Source organism: Cucurbita maxima, unplaced genomic scaffold, assembly GCF_002738345.1.
Source record: "Cucurbita maxima cultivar Rimu unplaced genomic scaffold, Cmax_1.0 Cma_Scf00053, whole genome shotgun sequence".
In the NCBI taxonomy this organism is placed as follows: Eukaryota; Viridiplantae; Streptophyta; class Magnoliopsida; order Cucurbitales; family Cucurbitaceae; genus Cucurbita; species Cucurbita maxima.
In genome coordinates, this window is record NW_019272069.1 from 52,550 (window position 1) to 71,434 (window position 18,885).

Sequence of the window (18,885 nt, forward strand, 5' to 3'; positions counted from 1 at the left end):
TTTTCAAAAATAGCCAAATGTTTCATATAATTTTGTTTAAAAAAATCTCTAAATTCTGATTGGTTGGATAATCTATCTTTATTACTTACAAATTTCCGTATTTACGTCTAATTACAGTTATTTATATTTCAATAATGTATTCCATTATAATTTCCGTATTTACCTTTTTTTTATCTAATATTTAGATTAATTTTTGGCAAAATTTCCTCATATTTTCTCAGACGGTGGAAAAAATGTTATAAATTATTTAAAATTTTAATAAAATATTTTATCTCAAAATAAATATATCTAAATTTACTAAAATTTTAATAATAACTTTAAACTAAAAAAAAGTTCAAACGAACAAAATAATGTTATTTTTTTATTATAAAATTTGATTTAAAATAAAAATTTAGTTGTATAATATATATTTTAGGGCTATAATCTGTTAATATTTCTTTTTTCTTATTTTTAGAAATTGGTTGGTAGTATATTTTATTATTTTGAAGATTTTGTTAGTAGTTTATTTTGTATATTTTATTTTATTTTCAAGATTTGATAAGTAATATATTTAGTTGGTAGCTGTGCATTAATGAAAATCGGACTTTTAATCTCACTTTTATTTATCATTCTTAACATCTTAAAAGTTCATTAATATTTTAAAAACATGGTACTAACGGTTATATCTATATACCAATAATAAGAGTATTTAACGGTTATATGTATATACTAATGGTGTATTTTGACTTTTTTAAAGTATTTTTGAAATAAAAAAAATAGTAAAGAGTATTAATAAATATTTAGAAAATCGAGTGTATTTTTTAAAACGTTATTTTTATATCAATTTAAAAATTAAAGTATATTTTAAACAAAATAATAACGATTATTTCAAAAAATAATGATAAGTGAATTTTTTTTAAATGTTTTAAAAGTTTTAAGATGTTCTAAACATTTTTTTGAAGTTAAAACATATTATTGAAATTTTTCAAAGTTGGAAAGTATTTTTTAAATAAATATATATGAAAATTATCGATAATTGAATATTAACTTTTTTAATTAAAATAACAAAAAAAAATCTATATTTGTGTTTTAATTTTTACTATTTTACTTTTTATAAATCTCAAATTTAAACCTTTAAAGTTAATTTTTATATTAAATAATAATTATTATTTTTTTGAGTCTCTTAGAATATTTTTCTAATTTTTTTTTGTATGAGAGATATAATATTTAGAGTATCTATTATTTATGGAATATATCTTAATATTTTTTTTATTTAATTTATAATATATTTTATTTTTTTTTCAATATTTAATTAGTTTATATTTTACTTATTGGTAGGTATTCGTTGACCGGTTATATTCTATTTAAAGTTTATGAATATCAATGAGAATATATACTTTCGATTCCAATTCTATTTTTATTTATCATTCTTAACATATTCTTAACAGGGTATCAAAGCACCAATCTTGGTATTCTTAAATATAAAAATTTCCTCTATGGCGGAATCAGTCAAATCCAGCTTCAAAATTTCGGATGTTGATTTAACACATCCTTATTATATTCATTACTTTGATCAGTCGGGATATTCACTTGTTCCAATCAAATTAAATGGAACAAATTATCAATCCCGGAGTAAATCAGTTATGCATGCTCTTATTGCCAAAAAGAAAATTGGTTTCATTGATGGCACAATTGAAGAACTGTCTGAAGATGCAAATTCAACCGAATTTGAACTCTGAAATCAGTGCAATAGTATGATAATATCTTGGTTAACTCATCATTCAGTTGAAGTAGATATTACTGAGGGTATTATTGAGGGTATTATTCACGCCAAAACAGCTCATCAAGTGTGGGTTGATCTTCACGATCAATTCTCATAAAAGAATGCTCCAACAATTTTTCAGATACAAAAGTCGATAGCAATGATGTCACAAGGAACCATGACACTGTTAACATATTTTACCAAGTTCAAAGCACTCTGGGATGAATTGGAAGCGTACCGCACACCATTTACCTGTAATCAACATCAAATACATGTTGATCAACATCAAATACATGTTGATCAACGCAAAGAAGACAAGTTGATGCAACTACTCATGGGGCTCAATGAGTTTTATAAAACGGTGAGATATAACATATTGATGATGACTCTATTAGCTAATGTGAGGCAAGCCTATTCATTACTTGTACAAGAAGAGATGCAGCGTCAGGTAACTTCTGAACCTACTAAGAATTTCTCGATTGCATCAGCAGTACATAAGAAAACAACATATTCAAAATTCGTCAGGGATAAATCATGTGAACACTGCAATAAAAGTGGTCATACAATTGATGAGTGTCGAATCTTTCAGTTTCACTGTAAATTTTGTGATAGAAGGGAACATACAGAAGATCGATTTCAACAGAAAAATAATTCTAGAAGGGCAGTACAAATCAATCAATGCAACAATCGAGGATATCGATCATCTTCAAATATGGTCGATGTTTCTCAGTTGAATATAGAAGAACAATCACCTAATTTCATCACAAATTTATCTTCTGAGCAATTATAACAGATTGTACAAGCCTTATTTGCACTCAATCATCATCATTTTCGTAATTCTGATAATAACATCAATGTTGCAGGTTTGTTTCCAATATTTGCATTATCTATTAACTCTACAAGTTCTAATCCATGGATTCTCGATAGCGGAGCTACAGATCATATAGTATCCAAAACATCTGTTATGACTAAACCAAAGGCTACCCCCAAATCTACGATAAATTTGCCTAATAGAGGGGCAACACATGTGCCACATACTGACAATGTTTCCTTAAATTAAACCATGTTTTATGTGTGTCTTCATTCAATTTAAACCTAATGTCCATTAGCAAACTTACAAATAACTTAAAATGTTATGTCACATTCTATCTTGATTCTTGTGTTATGCAAGACTTGACTACGAGGAAGATGATTGGCTCGGGTAAACAATTCGGAGGTCTCTATCATATTTCTTCATCTCCAATCAAATCTTCAGCAAATCAAGTATCTCAGTCATCTGATTTGTGGCATGTACGCCTAGGTCATCCTTCTTCTCATTTTAAATTTCTAGCTGATAAATTGCATCTTAATAATGCTATTCTCATAACTGTAGTATTTGCCATCAGCAAAACCAACTAGATTGTCTTTCCTAAGAAGTTCAATAACAACTCATTCTGCCTTTGATCAGTTACATTATGATGTTTGGGGATCACATCAAATTCCAACCCATTTTGGTTTGGGTTTTTTTCTCACTGTTGTTGATGATTTTACTCGATGTACTTGAGTTTTTCTTATGCAACCCAAATTAGTAGTATATCATTTGTTAGTAAACTTTGTTAAATTCGTTCAAACTCAATTTCATACTACTATCAAAATAGTTAGATCAGACAATGAGACTGAGTTTCTATCTTTACAACTATTTTTTACTTTGTGTGACATTGAATTTCAGCGCATTTGTGTCTATATTTCACAACAATCATAGAACTTTATCAGTAAAAAATTTCACTTAATATTCTTTATTTATCATTTAATTTATAGTATATTTTATTTTATTCTTAATATTTAATTAATTTATATTTTCCTTATTTGTTGGCATTCTATTTAAAGCTTATAATATCGACCAGAATAAACACCTCCACTCCAATTCTATTTCTATAATTCATTATTAACCATATCAAGATTCAAATTTTTTTTCTTAAAACCTGCCGCCACTATTTTTATAGAATACAATTTTAAAGTATAAAATCAAAACAATATTTTAACCAATAATTTTAATAAATATTAAATTAATATAATTTAAATATTTTTCTTAAATCAATAATCTAATGCTTTTAGGGTCGTTAGTTCATGATGCTTGATAAAAAATAAAAAAAAATAAAAATAAATAAAAAAAAATTTAAAAATGGCTGAAAATAGAAGGTCTACGTCTTGTATGGTGTTACATGTAACACGCTACCTAATTATTTTCATTAATTTTAGAAAATTATTGGTGAAAATAAATTAAATATATGTTTAGAAGATTATTATTTATTTATTATAATTAAATAATTAATTATAATTATTTTATAAGCTAAAATTAATTAATTAATTGAGTTTATTTAAAATAAAATATGAAAGTTTATTAAAATTTTATATAAATAAATAATATTTTTTTAATATTTAACTAATTAAATTTTGATTTAATTTTAATTAATTAATATATTATTAATATATTTTAGGTTTTTAAATTTATATAGCCCTCAATATTAATAATTATTCTATTAAAAACTTCACATAATAATTATTTTAAATTAAACGTCAAAGACCTAAAGTAAGAATTAGTAAGAATCTATGGACAAAAATATTAAAATTTTAAATTTAAAAGATCAAATAGAAATTAAACTCAAAATTCAAAATTTAAAAATAAAAATATAATACAACATTTTCAAACTTAATTATTTTTTTCGGTTACTAGCTGTATTCCTCAACCTTGGCTTACATCAATGCCACCAATCACATGACGCCAGCTGTATGTGGCACGCCCTTTGTTATGAGGACACGGTGGCGTGTCAAACACGAAGTCAAACCACGGTGGCGTATCCAAGCCGAAGTCAAACCATGGTTGCAACTCCAAGTTTTGTCGTACACTCATTTTTGTATATTATAATTTATGAATTAGTTTATTCAATTTATTGAGGTAAAATTTCTTTTATCATTAAAAAAAACCTTGCAAATTATTATTTTCATATTTATCAATATAAGAAATTTGAGTTTTTTTTTTTTTTTTCATTTAATTACCGAAAATTTTCATAATAAAATTAATTATTTTTCTTTTTATTATGGAGACTACATTGAACCGATAGTTACTATTTATAGAAACAATAAACATCTCTATTTTAGGAGCTCAATTATTAATTTTTTTTAGATATGGGTGTGAATAGTTTTCACTTTTAGAAGTGTTCTAAGACGATAGATAACATGGTTATGTTGTAAGAGAATATCAGATCATCAAGGGCCAAATTGGAATTTTGAATTTTGGTTGGAATGCTCACTAATTTTTTAATTTAATATTTAACTAAATAGATTATTATTTTTTAAAATATTCTCTCTCTTTTTTAATGAAAATATGAATATCTAATTTAAAAAAAAAAATTATGGTTGAGTTATATTTAAGATATTAATAATTTTTTAGTAATAAACTGTTTTTTTTTTTTTTTTTTTTTTTTTTTTTTTTTTTTTTTTTTTTTTTTTTTTTTTTTTTTTTTTTTTTTTTTTTAATTTTCCCTTATTTTATCGGTTGGGTCGTTAAGCCAAAAAAGTTTACGTATATAAATTAGGACCGTTCCCGCAATTGTCGCCTGTGTGTAATTTCCCTCCATTTTGTTCCACTCCCTCTGTTTTCCATTTCGGCTGTTTCTTTTTAGTTCTTCCTCATTCATTCTGGAATCTGGAACGATTGATTTCATTCGATTCTCTTGCTATCAACAATTTCTCGTTCCCCCGAAAGTTCTTCAGCATCCCTTCGGCTCAAATTCTCTCTGTTTTGTGCATTCTTAATCCAGGTATGGAATTTGATGCAACTATCAACAATCGTGTTCATCTTTTCTTGCTGTTATGATTTCGATATTTACTCGACTAGCAACGTTTTCTTTTATATAAGATAGTTATTTAATTCAGTTCTTGAAATTGATTCCGACTTGACGTAGCTGAGAAGAATACGAGCTTCTAGATTTCTCATGACGTAAGTTTCCGTTGATTTTGGTGATGGTTGAAAATTAAGAAGTTTAGGTTTATAGAATTTGGCGACTGTTTATCGTTTTGTATTCCCAGCCTCCAGGATGTTTGATGGAGGATAATGATCCTGTATCTGTTTGATCAACGAAGTTTGATTGCTCCCTGTATTCGGTGTTTTCCATTTTAGATTTTTGGAGTTTAAAATTGATTTGTATTTATTCATCTACTAGTCGTATGGTTCCTTTTTCCATTTCCACAATTAGGATGATGGATCATGTATTATGGGTTTGTGTCGTCCAGTAGTTTCTTTCAGTGGATTTTTCATTCTAGATTTTTGGACTTAATATTGATTTGTGTTTATTCGCCTGCTAGTAATAGGGTTGTCATTTTCCATGTCCAGAATTAGAATGATGGATTCTGTAGCTTTTACTAACAGAGTATAGATGTGTGTCGTCTGCATCACCATAGATATTAGAAACAACTTCTTCACCTCTCTACTCCTCGGAACTTTCTGGAGTTTTAAATGCTGGATTCCTTGCTCATTCCCTTAGCCCTATCACCAACCATTTTGCCTGGTACATCAGCTGGACCAACTTTTAGGGCAGCTGCATCAAACCCTTTGATCATCTTCTGGTCCATATTTAGGATTTTTAAACCACAGCAATGTCTAGTACTTTAATGAGAAATATTGGTCAGAGGAGTACAGCGATCACATTTCTCTCAGAACTCCGATGTTCATATCTGAAAATCCTATAAGACTTAATTTCTTTTTCTTTTCATGGCAATTGCCTTATAATATATAAGATATGGAGCATGGCCTCCCTAATTAATCTAATCTAAGAAAAAAATGTGTACATATTACCACTGAAGCTATAGTGACCCTCCTTAATGAAAAATATAACCCTAACTTTTACTTCATGTCGACTCTCTTTATATCCTTTGAAGTTACGATAATCTCTTCCTCTTCCAGGATCTGCGTTTTCTTTATGGATGTTTCAAACTGGGCTTATTTTAAATACGTTTTAGCACAATAGACTAGTTCTTCCAGAGAGTTTGATTGCATGAAATAGATAATAAGCTATTCATTTGAAACATTTCAGTTATATTGGATCTACTTGCAGTTCTGTCCTTATTGTCGCAGAAATAATCTTTTAAGCCAATATGACTGTTAAAGTGTTTGTTGGCAGGTGCTGAAGCTTGATGATTTTGTAACTGATTGCGTTCTGTGTGCTTTTCGATACTGCCTTGGTCTTGAATGACTGTTTCTAAGGCCTAAGTTTCTCTGTCTGTTTTCACATCATGATGACAGCAAGAATATATTCTTTCATTAACCAAGATTCTAGAACTAGTCTTCCAAATTGACAAGGTTGAAAACATTGTTGCAATGAAATGAGTGGACTATTGCACCGTTTTACTCTATATCTAATGAGAGAAATTTTTAGGGCTTCCATAAGCTATAAAATTGATTGGACAAAAATATGTTTTGTTGGCGCCATTTTGACCGTTGGTGGCATTTCACTTCAAATGTTGATACTTCCTTCTTCATTGCACACATGGTTCATTTATCAGCCAGCTACAGTTACATTATATGAATCCATGAAGGAAACCATGCAGTTGAATGAGACCCACAAGAATAGCACAGAAAGGGTCCAACTGATACCAACTAACTCTGTTGTCGCGCATAATGCTTCCGATCAAGTGATTCAATTGGCTTCAGTGAATCAAGAGAGAGACAAAACTTCTAAGAGTAGAAAATCATCTAAAAGAAGGAAGCATGCCAAAGTAAAAGAGAAGCCAATTATTGTTACTCCTCCCCCACCCAGGAGACCGCCCACTGCGTTGGAGGTATGGGAATTTCGAACTCTGTCTCCTTTTTTATTTAATGATATAAAGTAAAGTTATTTTAACATTTTTATGACCATGTTATATGCAATCCAGAGGCATGTTTGGTCCTTAAAGCCTGTGGAAGCACTTGCTTATGCAAAAGAAGAGATGAATCATGCTCCAACAGTAATAGATGATGCTGATCTGTATGCCCCTTTGTTCTTGAATATATCTATTTTCAAAAGGTAGTTGAATCATCACTGCTTTGGTTTTAACTTAAATATGTTTAAGTATTTTAGAATGATTATATGGGAAGAGCTAGGAAGTTAATATCTAAGTTCAAGGAAGGCCGTTAATATCTAAGTTCAAGGGGAGGATTATTGGGAGGGAGCTCCCATATTGGCTAATTTAGGGAATGATCATGAATTAATAGTAAGAAATACATCTACATTTGGTATGAGGCCTTTTGGGAAGCTTAAAACAAAACCATAAGAGCCTAGGCTTAAAGTGGACAATATCATACCATTGTAAGAGTCGAAATTCCTAACACGTATGATAGGCAAAATGAGAAGAATGTTTCAAATAATCCTTTGTATAGTTTCTTACATGTCATTCCTTTTCGGTATTTGTAGTCAACTGATTCCATTGTACTTTCCCAAATTGTCAGGAGTTATGAACTGATGGAATTGATACTCAAAGTCTACATTTACCGAGATGGATCCAGACCTATCTTTCATACTCCCCATCTGAGAGGAATTTATGCTTCTGAAGGGTGGTTTATGAAGTTGATGGAGGAAAACAGGCAGTTCGTCACCAAGGACCCAGAAAAGGCCCACTTATTTTATCTTGCATATAGTGCACGCCAGCTGCAAACGGCTCTTTATGTGCCTAATTCGCATAACATGAAACCATTGTCAATATACCTGAGGAACCATGTGAATTGGCTTGCTGGAAAGTATCCATTTTGGAACCGTACGCATGGCTCTGATCATTTCCTTGTCGCTTGCCATGACTGGGTGAGAAGCCTATTTCTCCATCTCAGATTTCTTAATGAATGCCAGAGATTACTGAAGCCACTACTCTTATGGCTATCCATTTTCTTTCTTTTGATGTGCCACAAACTTTCTGCAGGGCCCGTACACTGTTAATGAACATAGAGAACTTAGCCAAAACACCATAAAAGCTTTATGTAATGCTGATGTATCAGAAGGGGTCTTTAAACTTGGGAAGGATGTTTCATTGCCAGAAACTACAATAAGGACACCTCGGAAACCTCTTAGGAATGTTGGTGGGAAAAGGGTATCACAGCGTCCAATTCTTGCTTTCTTTGCTGGGAACATGCATGGGAGAGTCCGTCCAATACTTCTGAGGCATTGGAAGGACAAAGATGATGATATCAGAGTCTACGGACCTTTGCCACAGAGAATTTCCCGTAAGATGTCATACATTCAACATATGAAATCAAGCAAATACTGCATCTGCCCAATGGGATATGAAGTGAACAGCCCAAGGATAATTGAATCCATATATTATGAATGTGTCCCAGTAATCATTGCTGATAATTTTGTGCTTCCCTTTAGTGAGTTTCTCGATTGGACTGCATTCGCTGTGGTTGTTGCTGAAAAGGATATTCCCAAGCTGAAGGAGATTCTAACGGCTATCCCACTGAGGAGATATCTTGCTATGCAGATAAATGTGAAAATGGTTCAGAAACATTTTCTTTGGAACCCAAAACCCCTTAAATATGATTTGTTCCACATGGTTCTGCACTCAATTTGGTTTAGTAGACTAAATCGGTTTCAAATCCCAGGGACATAATATCTTTTTTACCTGATTTAAATGAAGAACCGAGCAGAATCGAAGTCTTAACAGAGCTGAGAGGCTTACGTCATCTTGATAATAGACACAATCACCTAAGAACAAGAATGGCACTTGGGAATCATCAAGCAGCATTCAGGTACGGCATGGATAACTCGTTTGTTTTATGAATTGCTGTTTATATTTATTGCATGTTGAATGGATTCTTAGATGTGCTTGGGAGTACTTTAATTCTTTCATCATGTGCTGTTAACCACCCTCTTCTTTGGTTTTCCCAATCCAGTATTTCTCGAATTGAGAAAGCAACTAAAAACAAATTTTAAAAAGAGAAGATGGTGGATATAGTTTAGATTATGGAGAGAAAGCAGGTGGGTAGAAAACAATCAGAGAGAGAATTGTGCCTAGGAAAGATTAGCTAGTGGAAGTATATTTAGACACACGTTAAAAGGAAGAATGAAAAGAGACCCCGAAACATAAATTTTGTGTTTATTTTATAAGAAAGTTTTAAAATTATAAATTTAATCTCTAAAAAGCAGTGTTTTAAAAAATGTATTTATTTACTAGATTCATATCAAATATAAAATTTATATTTATATCTAATAGCTTATTTAGTCCTCAACTTAGGCTTTTACTAGCCCCGAGGATTTCCTTTCCTTTTCCTAACATGTGAGCCTCAATAGGTTTTATGAGACCAAATCCATAAGCTATCAAGTGGTTATCCCGAGGTAAAGAAATCCCGGCCCGATCATCAAGTCTTCACACTTCCTCGATATCTCTTCCACTTACAAGATAGAGCTCTCCTACGAACTCCGGAGTAGAGTCTGTTGAGATGCATCTATTTTGCAGGGTGTGTTAGCTAAAGGGCAACCAAGATACCAAAATAGCCCATCAACAAATTTTGATATAATATTGAAAGTTTAGGGACTTATTAAATACAAAATCAAAAGTTTAGGTAACTATTAGACATTCTTGAATGACTAAATAGACACAAATTTCATAGAGAGTTGGTATGCCCAATCTTTTCTGAGTTTCCCAAACTTGATAAGTTTATGCTGTTCTTGTCCCTTTGTTCTCTGTTTTTGTGCTATATTAAAGCTGTAGATTCCATCTCCACTGCAGGGAATGCAAGGAAAAGAGGTCTTTGCTGCTGGATATGTAAATACTGCAGCACAGTGTATACACTAATGCAAAATAGATATTGTGAGTATTCGAGTAAATTTGAAAGACCAATTATTGTAAACGGGATGTATTTGTGAAGTAAATAAATTATATAATTAAGATAAATTTAGAATATGGATTTGAGCAACCATTTCAAACTAACTTCTAACGCTGAAACAAGGAGTGAGTGATCGAGCTATCTATCTGTAAGATAGTAATGAGTGGTTTTATCTATTTGAACTATGTTCGAATTAACAACTTTAGATAAATTGCCTATATAGCTTTAGATAGGTTATATCGAACTAGATAGAAATGAATCTAGTGAGTTTTTTTTTTTTTTTTTTTTTTTTTTTTTTTTTTTTTTTTTTTTTTTTTTTTTTTTTTTTTTTTTTTGTTATATTCATAAAGTTCTATTTTCTTGAAAACTTAAATAAATTTTTTCACTAATTCACCACTAATTGTAACAAAAACCTGTATAAAACTTTTGTAAATTCATTAATTTCAATAAAATAAAACAAATTTACCCCATTCATAAAGTTATAACTATAAAAATTAACTTGATAAATTTCATGTTATATATATATATATATATATATATATATATATAATTCATTGAATTATCAGAAGTTTAAATTACGAACGCTTTTTAAAATTTAGAGTTAACATTGCGACACTCAACGAAATTTAGATATAACTTGACATGTCGAGAGGTCAAAATAGATTTTTATTCCCTATATTGAAATAAATAGCAGGTACCACGAATAAAAATAATAAGGGAACAAAAAACTTGAACTTTTAATTTATCTATAATACCAGGAACTTCAATTTAATAGCAGTAATTGGATCTAAAATAATGTGAATTCATACAATACCATGGAATTCCAAGCTGAATCCATGGATTTATTACAAATTATCAAGAACACAACATTTTGTTACACTATCATGTTCTTCATAGCCTTGCATTTCTGAGCTGCTGCTTAAGCAATGGCTTGATATATTCATGGTAGCCATCAGGTATAGCGGAGTCGTTCAAAGGATCCTTCCACGCCTCATCGTATAGGTTTGGGTAAACATTCCCATCATAACGGCCAAGAATAGAACCGAGGTAATGGTCGGTGTAGTTAAACGCATCGACTAGAGCAATTGCATTTGGACGAACCTACAAAAGAGGTAAACGTAATTCCGATGTCGGGTTAGAAGCCATCCAGCTTCCCTTCAACAATTAAAAGGTTTGTTGGAGTTCAAACCTGGGAATATAGAGATCTGAGTTGATCATCAGCAAGTGAAGCCTGTTTGGGAGTGATGGTGGAAGTGGAAAGAAAATCACCCTTGTGTTTGTGAAGTGTATACAAAGCATAAATACTGCAAAGAATCTGCAGTTGCTCTTTTATTCCTTTTCCAGGTATGTCTCCCTGAAGTTTCTCAATGTATCTGAAATGGAAATATTTTCGAAATGATTAGTAAAGGGATTGAGGAAAGACGAGGTTGAATACACGAAAACCGGGTTCTTCTTTGAATAAGATTTCATGGCAATCAGATATCACTGCACGAGAAGGAATGCTCGGTGATCGGTGTGAAAAAAACGTCTTTGTAACGTTTCGGGAAGAAGGGTGTGTGAAAATTTTTGTAACAGCTTAAGCCCACCGCTATTAGATATTGTCTTCTTTGGGCTTTTCCTTTCGGGCTTCCACGGGTCTACTGGGGAGAGGTTTTCACACCTGCTAACGGTGGACTTGGGTTGTTACAAATGGTATCAGAGTTAGACACCAGGCACAGCGATGTGCCTGTGAGGAGATTGAGATCTGAAGGGGGTGGACACGAGGTGGTGTGCTAGCAAGGACCCTAGGTCTTGAAGGGGGGTGAATTAGGGGATCCCATATCGATTGGAGAAGGGAACGAGTGTCAACGAAGACGCTGGGCCCCGAAGGAGGTGGATTGTGAGATCCCACATCGGTTGGGGAGGAGAACGAAACATTCTTTATAAGGGTGTTGAAACCTTTCCCTAGCAGATGTGTTTTAAAAACCTTGAGAGAAATCTCGAAAGGGAAAACCGAAAAAAGACAATATCTGCTAGCGATGGGTTTGACCGTTACAATTTTGCTCAACAAAGTTTTGCATTTAAAAAATCAGTCAAAAGAATCAAAGCTTTCAAGGATTTGATGAATCTAACAAGGCAGGAACTTACTTGGAAACAATAATTAGTTGGCAATACGCAGCTGCAGCCTCAACTAAACTAGGAGAAAGTTCCTGAAAACCTGCACTTAATTATGAAAATCTCGATCGGATTAGAACAAATCGGCATTGTCATGCATCGATAATTAACTAATAGTTCAAAGACGCGAGTGCAAACTGGTCGAATAGCAGAAAATTTCGACGTAGTTATTACGATACTTCGAACAAATCTATTTTCATCTAGGTAGAAGTAGACCAACCTTCTTCTTGATTGGTAAACTCGCCAAGTCTTTTGGCACATTCAACGGACATCCTAGCCGACCGTGCTTCGAAAACCTCAAGAACGACGCTCGGGTTTAACCAGTCCTCAGCTGTAGATTATCAGAATTGACAAGAACATCAATATAAACAAAAGTCTTGAAAAATTCAGCTCCACACCACCCTCTCAGGCCTCCATTAAGGGATTGAGAACCCCAAAACAAAAAAAAAATTACCTTTCTGAACTTTGCAAGAGGATTCCATTAGATGTTGTAAACGTCCCATGTAAGCTGCTGTACCAACGGGCTTCTTACCAGATGCCAACTGGGACATGGTCTTTACGAGAAATCGTGCAACCTATATCAAAACAGCTCGACAATAGTCAGGTGAGGAAGAGTCGAGAATCTAGACTCGAATGCAAAAATCTTATGGATTTTCGAATTCTGAATTTTCGATGGAAGTAGTATGAAATGAGCCTCGAGCATGTTGCCCATGTTGAGGAGTTTAATACAAGTCGTTATCATAATTCATCGCTTGAAATCTTAAACCAGACCTGTAAGAGTAGCACAACATTGTCTCCTTCATAAGTACAGGCAGGGACATAAACTGCAAACAACTCCGGAAGCCCGCTGCTACACAGGTAACCGTGGCCACCACATAACTTCCGGCACTCCTCGATCCCATCCTGAAATTACAATGTAAGATAACACTGCAAGAAAAATAAAGGTCGGCTTGATTATATAGATGTAAATAAAGAATTAAGAACCAATAACGCTGCTAGTAGAGTAATAGATAAAAGTGCAGGATTGGGAGTGTGTAACAGCCCAAGTCCAAGCCCACCGCTAGCAGATATTATCCTTTTTGGACTCTCCTTTCTGGGCTTCCCCTCAAAACGCATATGCTAGAGGTTTCCACACCCTTATAAGGGATGTTTCGTTCTCCTCTCCAACCGATGTGGGATCTCATTCACAATCTACCCCCCCCCCCCCAANAATCTCCCCCCCCCCCCCTAGAGGCCTAGCGTCCCGCTGGCACACCGCCCGGTGTCGACTCTAATATCATTTGTAACAGCCCAAGCCCACCGCTAGCAAATATTGTCCTCTTTGTGCTTTCCCTTCTGGGCTTCCCTTCAAGATTTTAAAATGCGTTTGCTAGAGAGAAGTTTCCACACCCTTATAAGAAATGCTTCATTCTCCTCTCCAATCGATGTGAGATCTCATAGAGTGGGACACTCCAGCATTATGGTCACGGGTCATGGGCCACTGTTTAGTCCTTGGTAGGCTTTGCCAACCCAAGGCCAGCTCGAGCTCCATTATCTGGTAAGGGTTTTAAGTTATTAAGTTTTAAATCCGCAAGATCGAACCCAAAACCATTGGGAGTAACTCCAAACATCCCAAGCCCCTTGGGTAAGATAAGTGAAATAGATGTAAGAGTGTCTCAAATTGTTAACATAATATTAGCATAACAAGTTAAACCAGGAGAAAGAGATTGATTAAAAAGTTCAACATAAAAGAACAATGCACAAATAGATGGCCAAGCTAAAGTAATCCAAAAAGTTACTCACAGCGGTTGCAGCCGTTGTGATCGACTTCAACCCGGCAGTGCATGCATGAGCCTCAGGCAGCGTCGAGAAATCGCTAGCTGCCAGTCTCTGAGTCACATCCGTATATAGCCATTGTAACCATTCACCAACAAATCTGAAAGCATAGGCAGAAGCCAGCAAAGGGAATAGCCTACTCTGTTGCGTTTTATAATTGATCACCTAAAGAAACGAACAAATGAGAACGACATTATTTGTCGACAATCTAAAAGGGCAAAATGTACTTGGGACAATGTTCATATACTTGCCAATTTGAATCTATGTTAGACTTGTAGTCATAAACTCGTATCGGGTAAATAAATGCAACGGGTCAGTTAAATGCAAGAAACTGGCAACAATTCCATCGGTATCAATCATGTAACCCACGAGTAAAATGATAAGATCTATGCATCAGAATCATGGTTAAAATGTGGTCTGCTGTTACTATAGCAGGTACGAACAGCTTGAGCTAGCATTAAATGTTCATACCTGGGTTTCCACGCCATCCTGTGATCCGAATTGTCTACGAACGGCGCTGTACCTAGTAGCAATGCAGACTGCACGTGATAAGGCACTTGAAGCATCAATTACAATTGCTTTTCTAACGAATACCATAGTGCCGTAAACTAGTTGTCGCGGAGCATCTGATTGCACGTATTTCCCTTCTCTTGTAACTTGAGAAATCCTGCAACGTTTATAACTAACGTTAGAAGGCTTGTTGAACTGAATGTATGATACATACGAGCATATTTTCTTGGTTTTGTTTTTTATTTGTAAGATGGAAAAATAGAAATGAATTTCTCTAAGGCTCAACCTCAGAAACAAAGATCAAACAATGAGAGCAGAACAAGGAAAATGCTCTCCATCCTCATTTCCAATTGATAGGCATGATTAACTCATATAACAATGACAAACCTAAAGAATGTTGAAGTTGGTACGTATCTAACTAGGGAAATAGTAACGGTATCACATCCCAAGCCCACCGCTAGCAGATATTGTCTGCTTTGGCATTACGTATTGCCGTCAACCTCACGGTTTTAAAATGCGTCTACTAGGGAGAGGTTTCTACACCCTTATAAGGAATGTTGCATTCCCTCTCTAACCGAGGTGGGTTCTCACAATCCACCCCCCTTGGGGGCCCAACGTCCTCGCTGGCACACCGTCCAGTGTACTCTAACACCATTTATAATAGTCCAAGTTCATTGTCCGTTTTGGCCCGTTACATATCGCTGTCAGTCTCTTAATTCTAAAACGCGTCTACTAGAGAGAGGTTTCAACACCTTTTTAAGGAATGCTTTGTTCCCCTCTCCAACCGACGTGGGATCTTACAATCCACCCCTCTTGGGGGCCCAACGTCCTCGTTGGCACACCGCCTGGTGTCTGGCCCTGGTACCATTTATAACAGCACAAGCGCACCATTAGTAGATATTGTTCGCTTTGCCCTGTTACATAGCGTCGTCAGCCTCATGGTTTAAAAACACGTCTACTAGGAAAAGGTTTCCACACCCTTATAAGGAATGTTTTGTTCTCCACTCCAACCGATATGGGATCTCACAAATGGACAATTGACAAAGAAAATGAATAGAAACAACAAATAAAACCCGAAAAGAAAGAAAGGAATAACCTCGTCAAGAGTTGGTCTCTCGGTATGCGGAAATGATCAAAGTGCATGACCCCGTTATCCATAGTATTGTAAGCTCCATTTCCAAATTTCATACCAATATCTCCAATGGTTATGCCTGGTAGAACTGAGTGATCATTCAAACTCCTTATCTGGACCAAGAAACCTACCAAATGGATGCTTTCCAATTACACTTAATAAATCATGATCAAGAACTAGCGGATCCAAACCAATCATAGTTTGCATACCATGCACTCCATAGTCCTGACCGTCGGTGATAAGACGAGAAAATACAATTGCATGTGTTGAAACCTTACCCAAACCACCAGGCCACCACTGTTCATAAGCAAGAAGAACCAAAAATAAGACATAGTGCAGCAATTCACATCCAAACGTCCCCTGCCTGAATATATAATTATCACTTAACTTACTTTGCTCGATGTAAGCGTAGGACTATGTATAACAAATTCATCTGTCTTTGGATCAAATGTTGCAGTTGTTTCAAGCCCTTGAACATTTGAACCATGACCAAGTTCAGTTTGAGCATAGCAGCCAATTATTTGCAACCTATTTGCCAATGGCAGCCACTTTTGTAGCTGCTCCTCAGTTCCTTGCCCTTTGAGAAATGGAACGAACATTCCCTAAATTAGAGTGAAAGAGAGAACATTAAGCTAATTCCAAAAGCTTAGAAGGACAGAGGATGGAAACTAATATGTGAGATTAGGCATTGATTGGAGAGGGAAACGAGTGCCAACGAGGACGTAGGACCTCGAAGGGGGGTGAGTTGTGAGATCCCACATCAGTTTGAGAGGGAAACAAAACATTCTTTATAAGGGTGTGGAAACCTCTCCCTATTAGAGGCGTTTTTAAAAACTTTGGGGGGAAGCCCAAAAGAGAAAGCCCAAATAGGACAATATTTTCTAGCGGTGGACTTGAGCTGTTATAAATGGTATCAGAGTCAAACACCAGATGGTGTGACGAGTGCCAACAAGGACGCTATGCCCAAAAGGGGTAGACACCGGGCGGTTTGCCAGCGAGAACGCCAAACCCCAAAGGAGGTGGACACCGTTCAGTGTGCTAGCGAGGACGCTGGATCCTAAAGGGGGATGGATTATGAGATCCCACACATCAATTTGAGAGAGGAACGAGTACCAGCGAGGACACTGAGCCCCGAAAGTGGGTGGATTGTGAGACCCCGCATCGATTGGAGAGGGAAACGAGTGCCAACGAGGATGCTGGGTCGCAAAGGGGGTGAGTTGTGAGATCCCACATCGGTTGGAGAGGGGAACGAAACATTCTTTATAAGAAGATGGAAACATCTCCTTAGCATACGCGTTTTAAAAACTTTGAAGGGAAGCCTAAAACGAAACGCCCAAATGGGATAATATATGCTAGCAGTGGACTTGAGCGGTTACACAATATGTATGCATAGAACCAAAAACTTGGCCTATAAGTGTAGTTGATATGCCAACAAAGAGAATAAACTCAACTCACCCAGTGAAGATCTGTAAATGCTGGCTCATCCACAAAGAACCTTAATCTACCAGCTTCCTCCTCTGCCAAGAAACAACAACACAAGGTAACTGCGTTAAAGAACATAAGGAACACAGCACAATCCACAGAAAGAGATTGAATCAAGCAGCCATACCAGAAAGTTTAAGCTCAAGAATCCTCTTCCATGCATAAGTTGCTTTTCTAAGAGTGTTCTTAAACAGCTCCTTCCTTGTCAATTGAGCCCTATTGTCCTTTCGAAACGCCTTAAACCCAAAGAATCCATCAAAAGAATAACAAAAATTGATACAATAACAGGAAAATTTGGACTGTAGAACACAAATTACTCACTGGATCATTAGCAACCAGGCGAGACATTCTATCAGACACTTCATATGCATGACGAGAACCCGCCCAAACGATCTTCATCTCATCGACATCAAATTGCGCTCTGTTCCTCTCATGCGCAAGATGATCAACGCCCTCCATTTGTTCCTCAAAAATAATTCAAAAAAGACCTTCAACCACCAAAATTAAAAACCCCAAATGGAAAAATCTTCGCAAAATGCTTTCAGATATCGAAAACGAGCGGCAAATCATGCCGAAATGTAATGGAGCTCGTGGGTATTTAAGGCAGCTTTTCCTTGTCCAAATTCACTTCTTCGATAATTTCGATTACTGTTCGCATTTAAGCTCGTGTTCATATGACCATAGTCCTTGGCCATAGACTCCTCACTTTTTTTTGGCAAGTATCCTGGAGTTAATATTTCTCATCCACAGATTTCTAAAGTGGGTTTGAGATTTTTGTTTTTCCAAATTAAATATTCGTTCTATGTTCATTGGATTGGAACCGTAAGTTTGTTCCAATTCCATAAGTCAATAATTCGAATTTGATTACGATAATTTATACCTTTTAAGTAAGTCAATAATTAAGATTGATTGTGATTATTCATAACTTTTCATTCTTTGCGACAGTATTATTACAATACAGTTCAATTTTTATAACAGTCCAATTGAGATTATTTTAATCTAAATTGAATGTTCAAAAGTTTGACTTTTCATGGATTTTATACCGAATATTCTTTTTTTTTTTCAATTTTTTATTCTCTAAGGGTTAAAAAATTAATGATTTTTAGACCATTTAAATTTTATGTTAAAATATTATTTGGGTCTTTATCCTTTTAAATATCCAAATATTATTTTATTTTTTGTATTTTTTTAATAAATCTAAAATAAGTAATTTGAAGTTTT

General features: G+C 34.5%; 2 protein-coding genes across 2 annotated transcripts; one reads left to right on the forward strand and one right to left on the reverse strand.

Moving 5' to 3' along the window:
• The first annotated feature begins 5,283 nt into the window (after positions 1-5,283).
• On the forward strand, positions 5,284-10,547 carry LOC111471492 (probable glycosyltransferase At5g03795). The gene is made up of 6 exons (XM_023117198.1): positions 5,284-5,541; positions 6,901-7,558; positions 7,652-7,782; positions 8,205-8,553; positions 8,669-9,494; positions 10,475-10,547. The coding sequence occupies exons 2-5, from the start codon at positions 7,103-7,105 to the stop codon at positions 9,353-9,355; spliced, it is 1,623 nt and encodes a 540-aa protein (XP_022972966.1). The 5' UTR covers positions 5,284-5,541; positions 6,901-7,102; the 3' UTR covers positions 9,356-9,494; positions 10,475-10,547.
• Positions 10,548-11,333: 786 nt separating this feature from the next.
• Positions 11,334-18,417, reverse strand: LOC111471491 (peroxisomal acyl-coenzyme A oxidase 1-like). The gene is made up of 14 exons (XM_023117197.1): positions 17,986-18,417; positions 17,792-17,900; positions 17,638-17,699; positions 16,575-16,784; positions 16,392-16,479; positions 16,147-16,309; positions 15,012-15,207; positions 14,508-14,705; positions 13,497-13,628; positions 13,180-13,300; positions 12,946-13,056; positions 12,699-12,768; positions 11,761-11,944; positions 11,334-11,672 (listed from the first exon to the last, which is right to left on the reverse strand). The coding sequence occupies exons 1-14, from the start codon at positions 18,121-18,123 to the stop codon at positions 11,463-11,465; spliced, it is 1,992 nt and encodes a 663-aa protein (XP_022972965.1). The 5' UTR covers positions 18,124-18,417; the 3' UTR covers positions 11,334-11,462.
• Between the last annotated feature and the right edge of the window lie 468 nt (positions 18,418-18,885).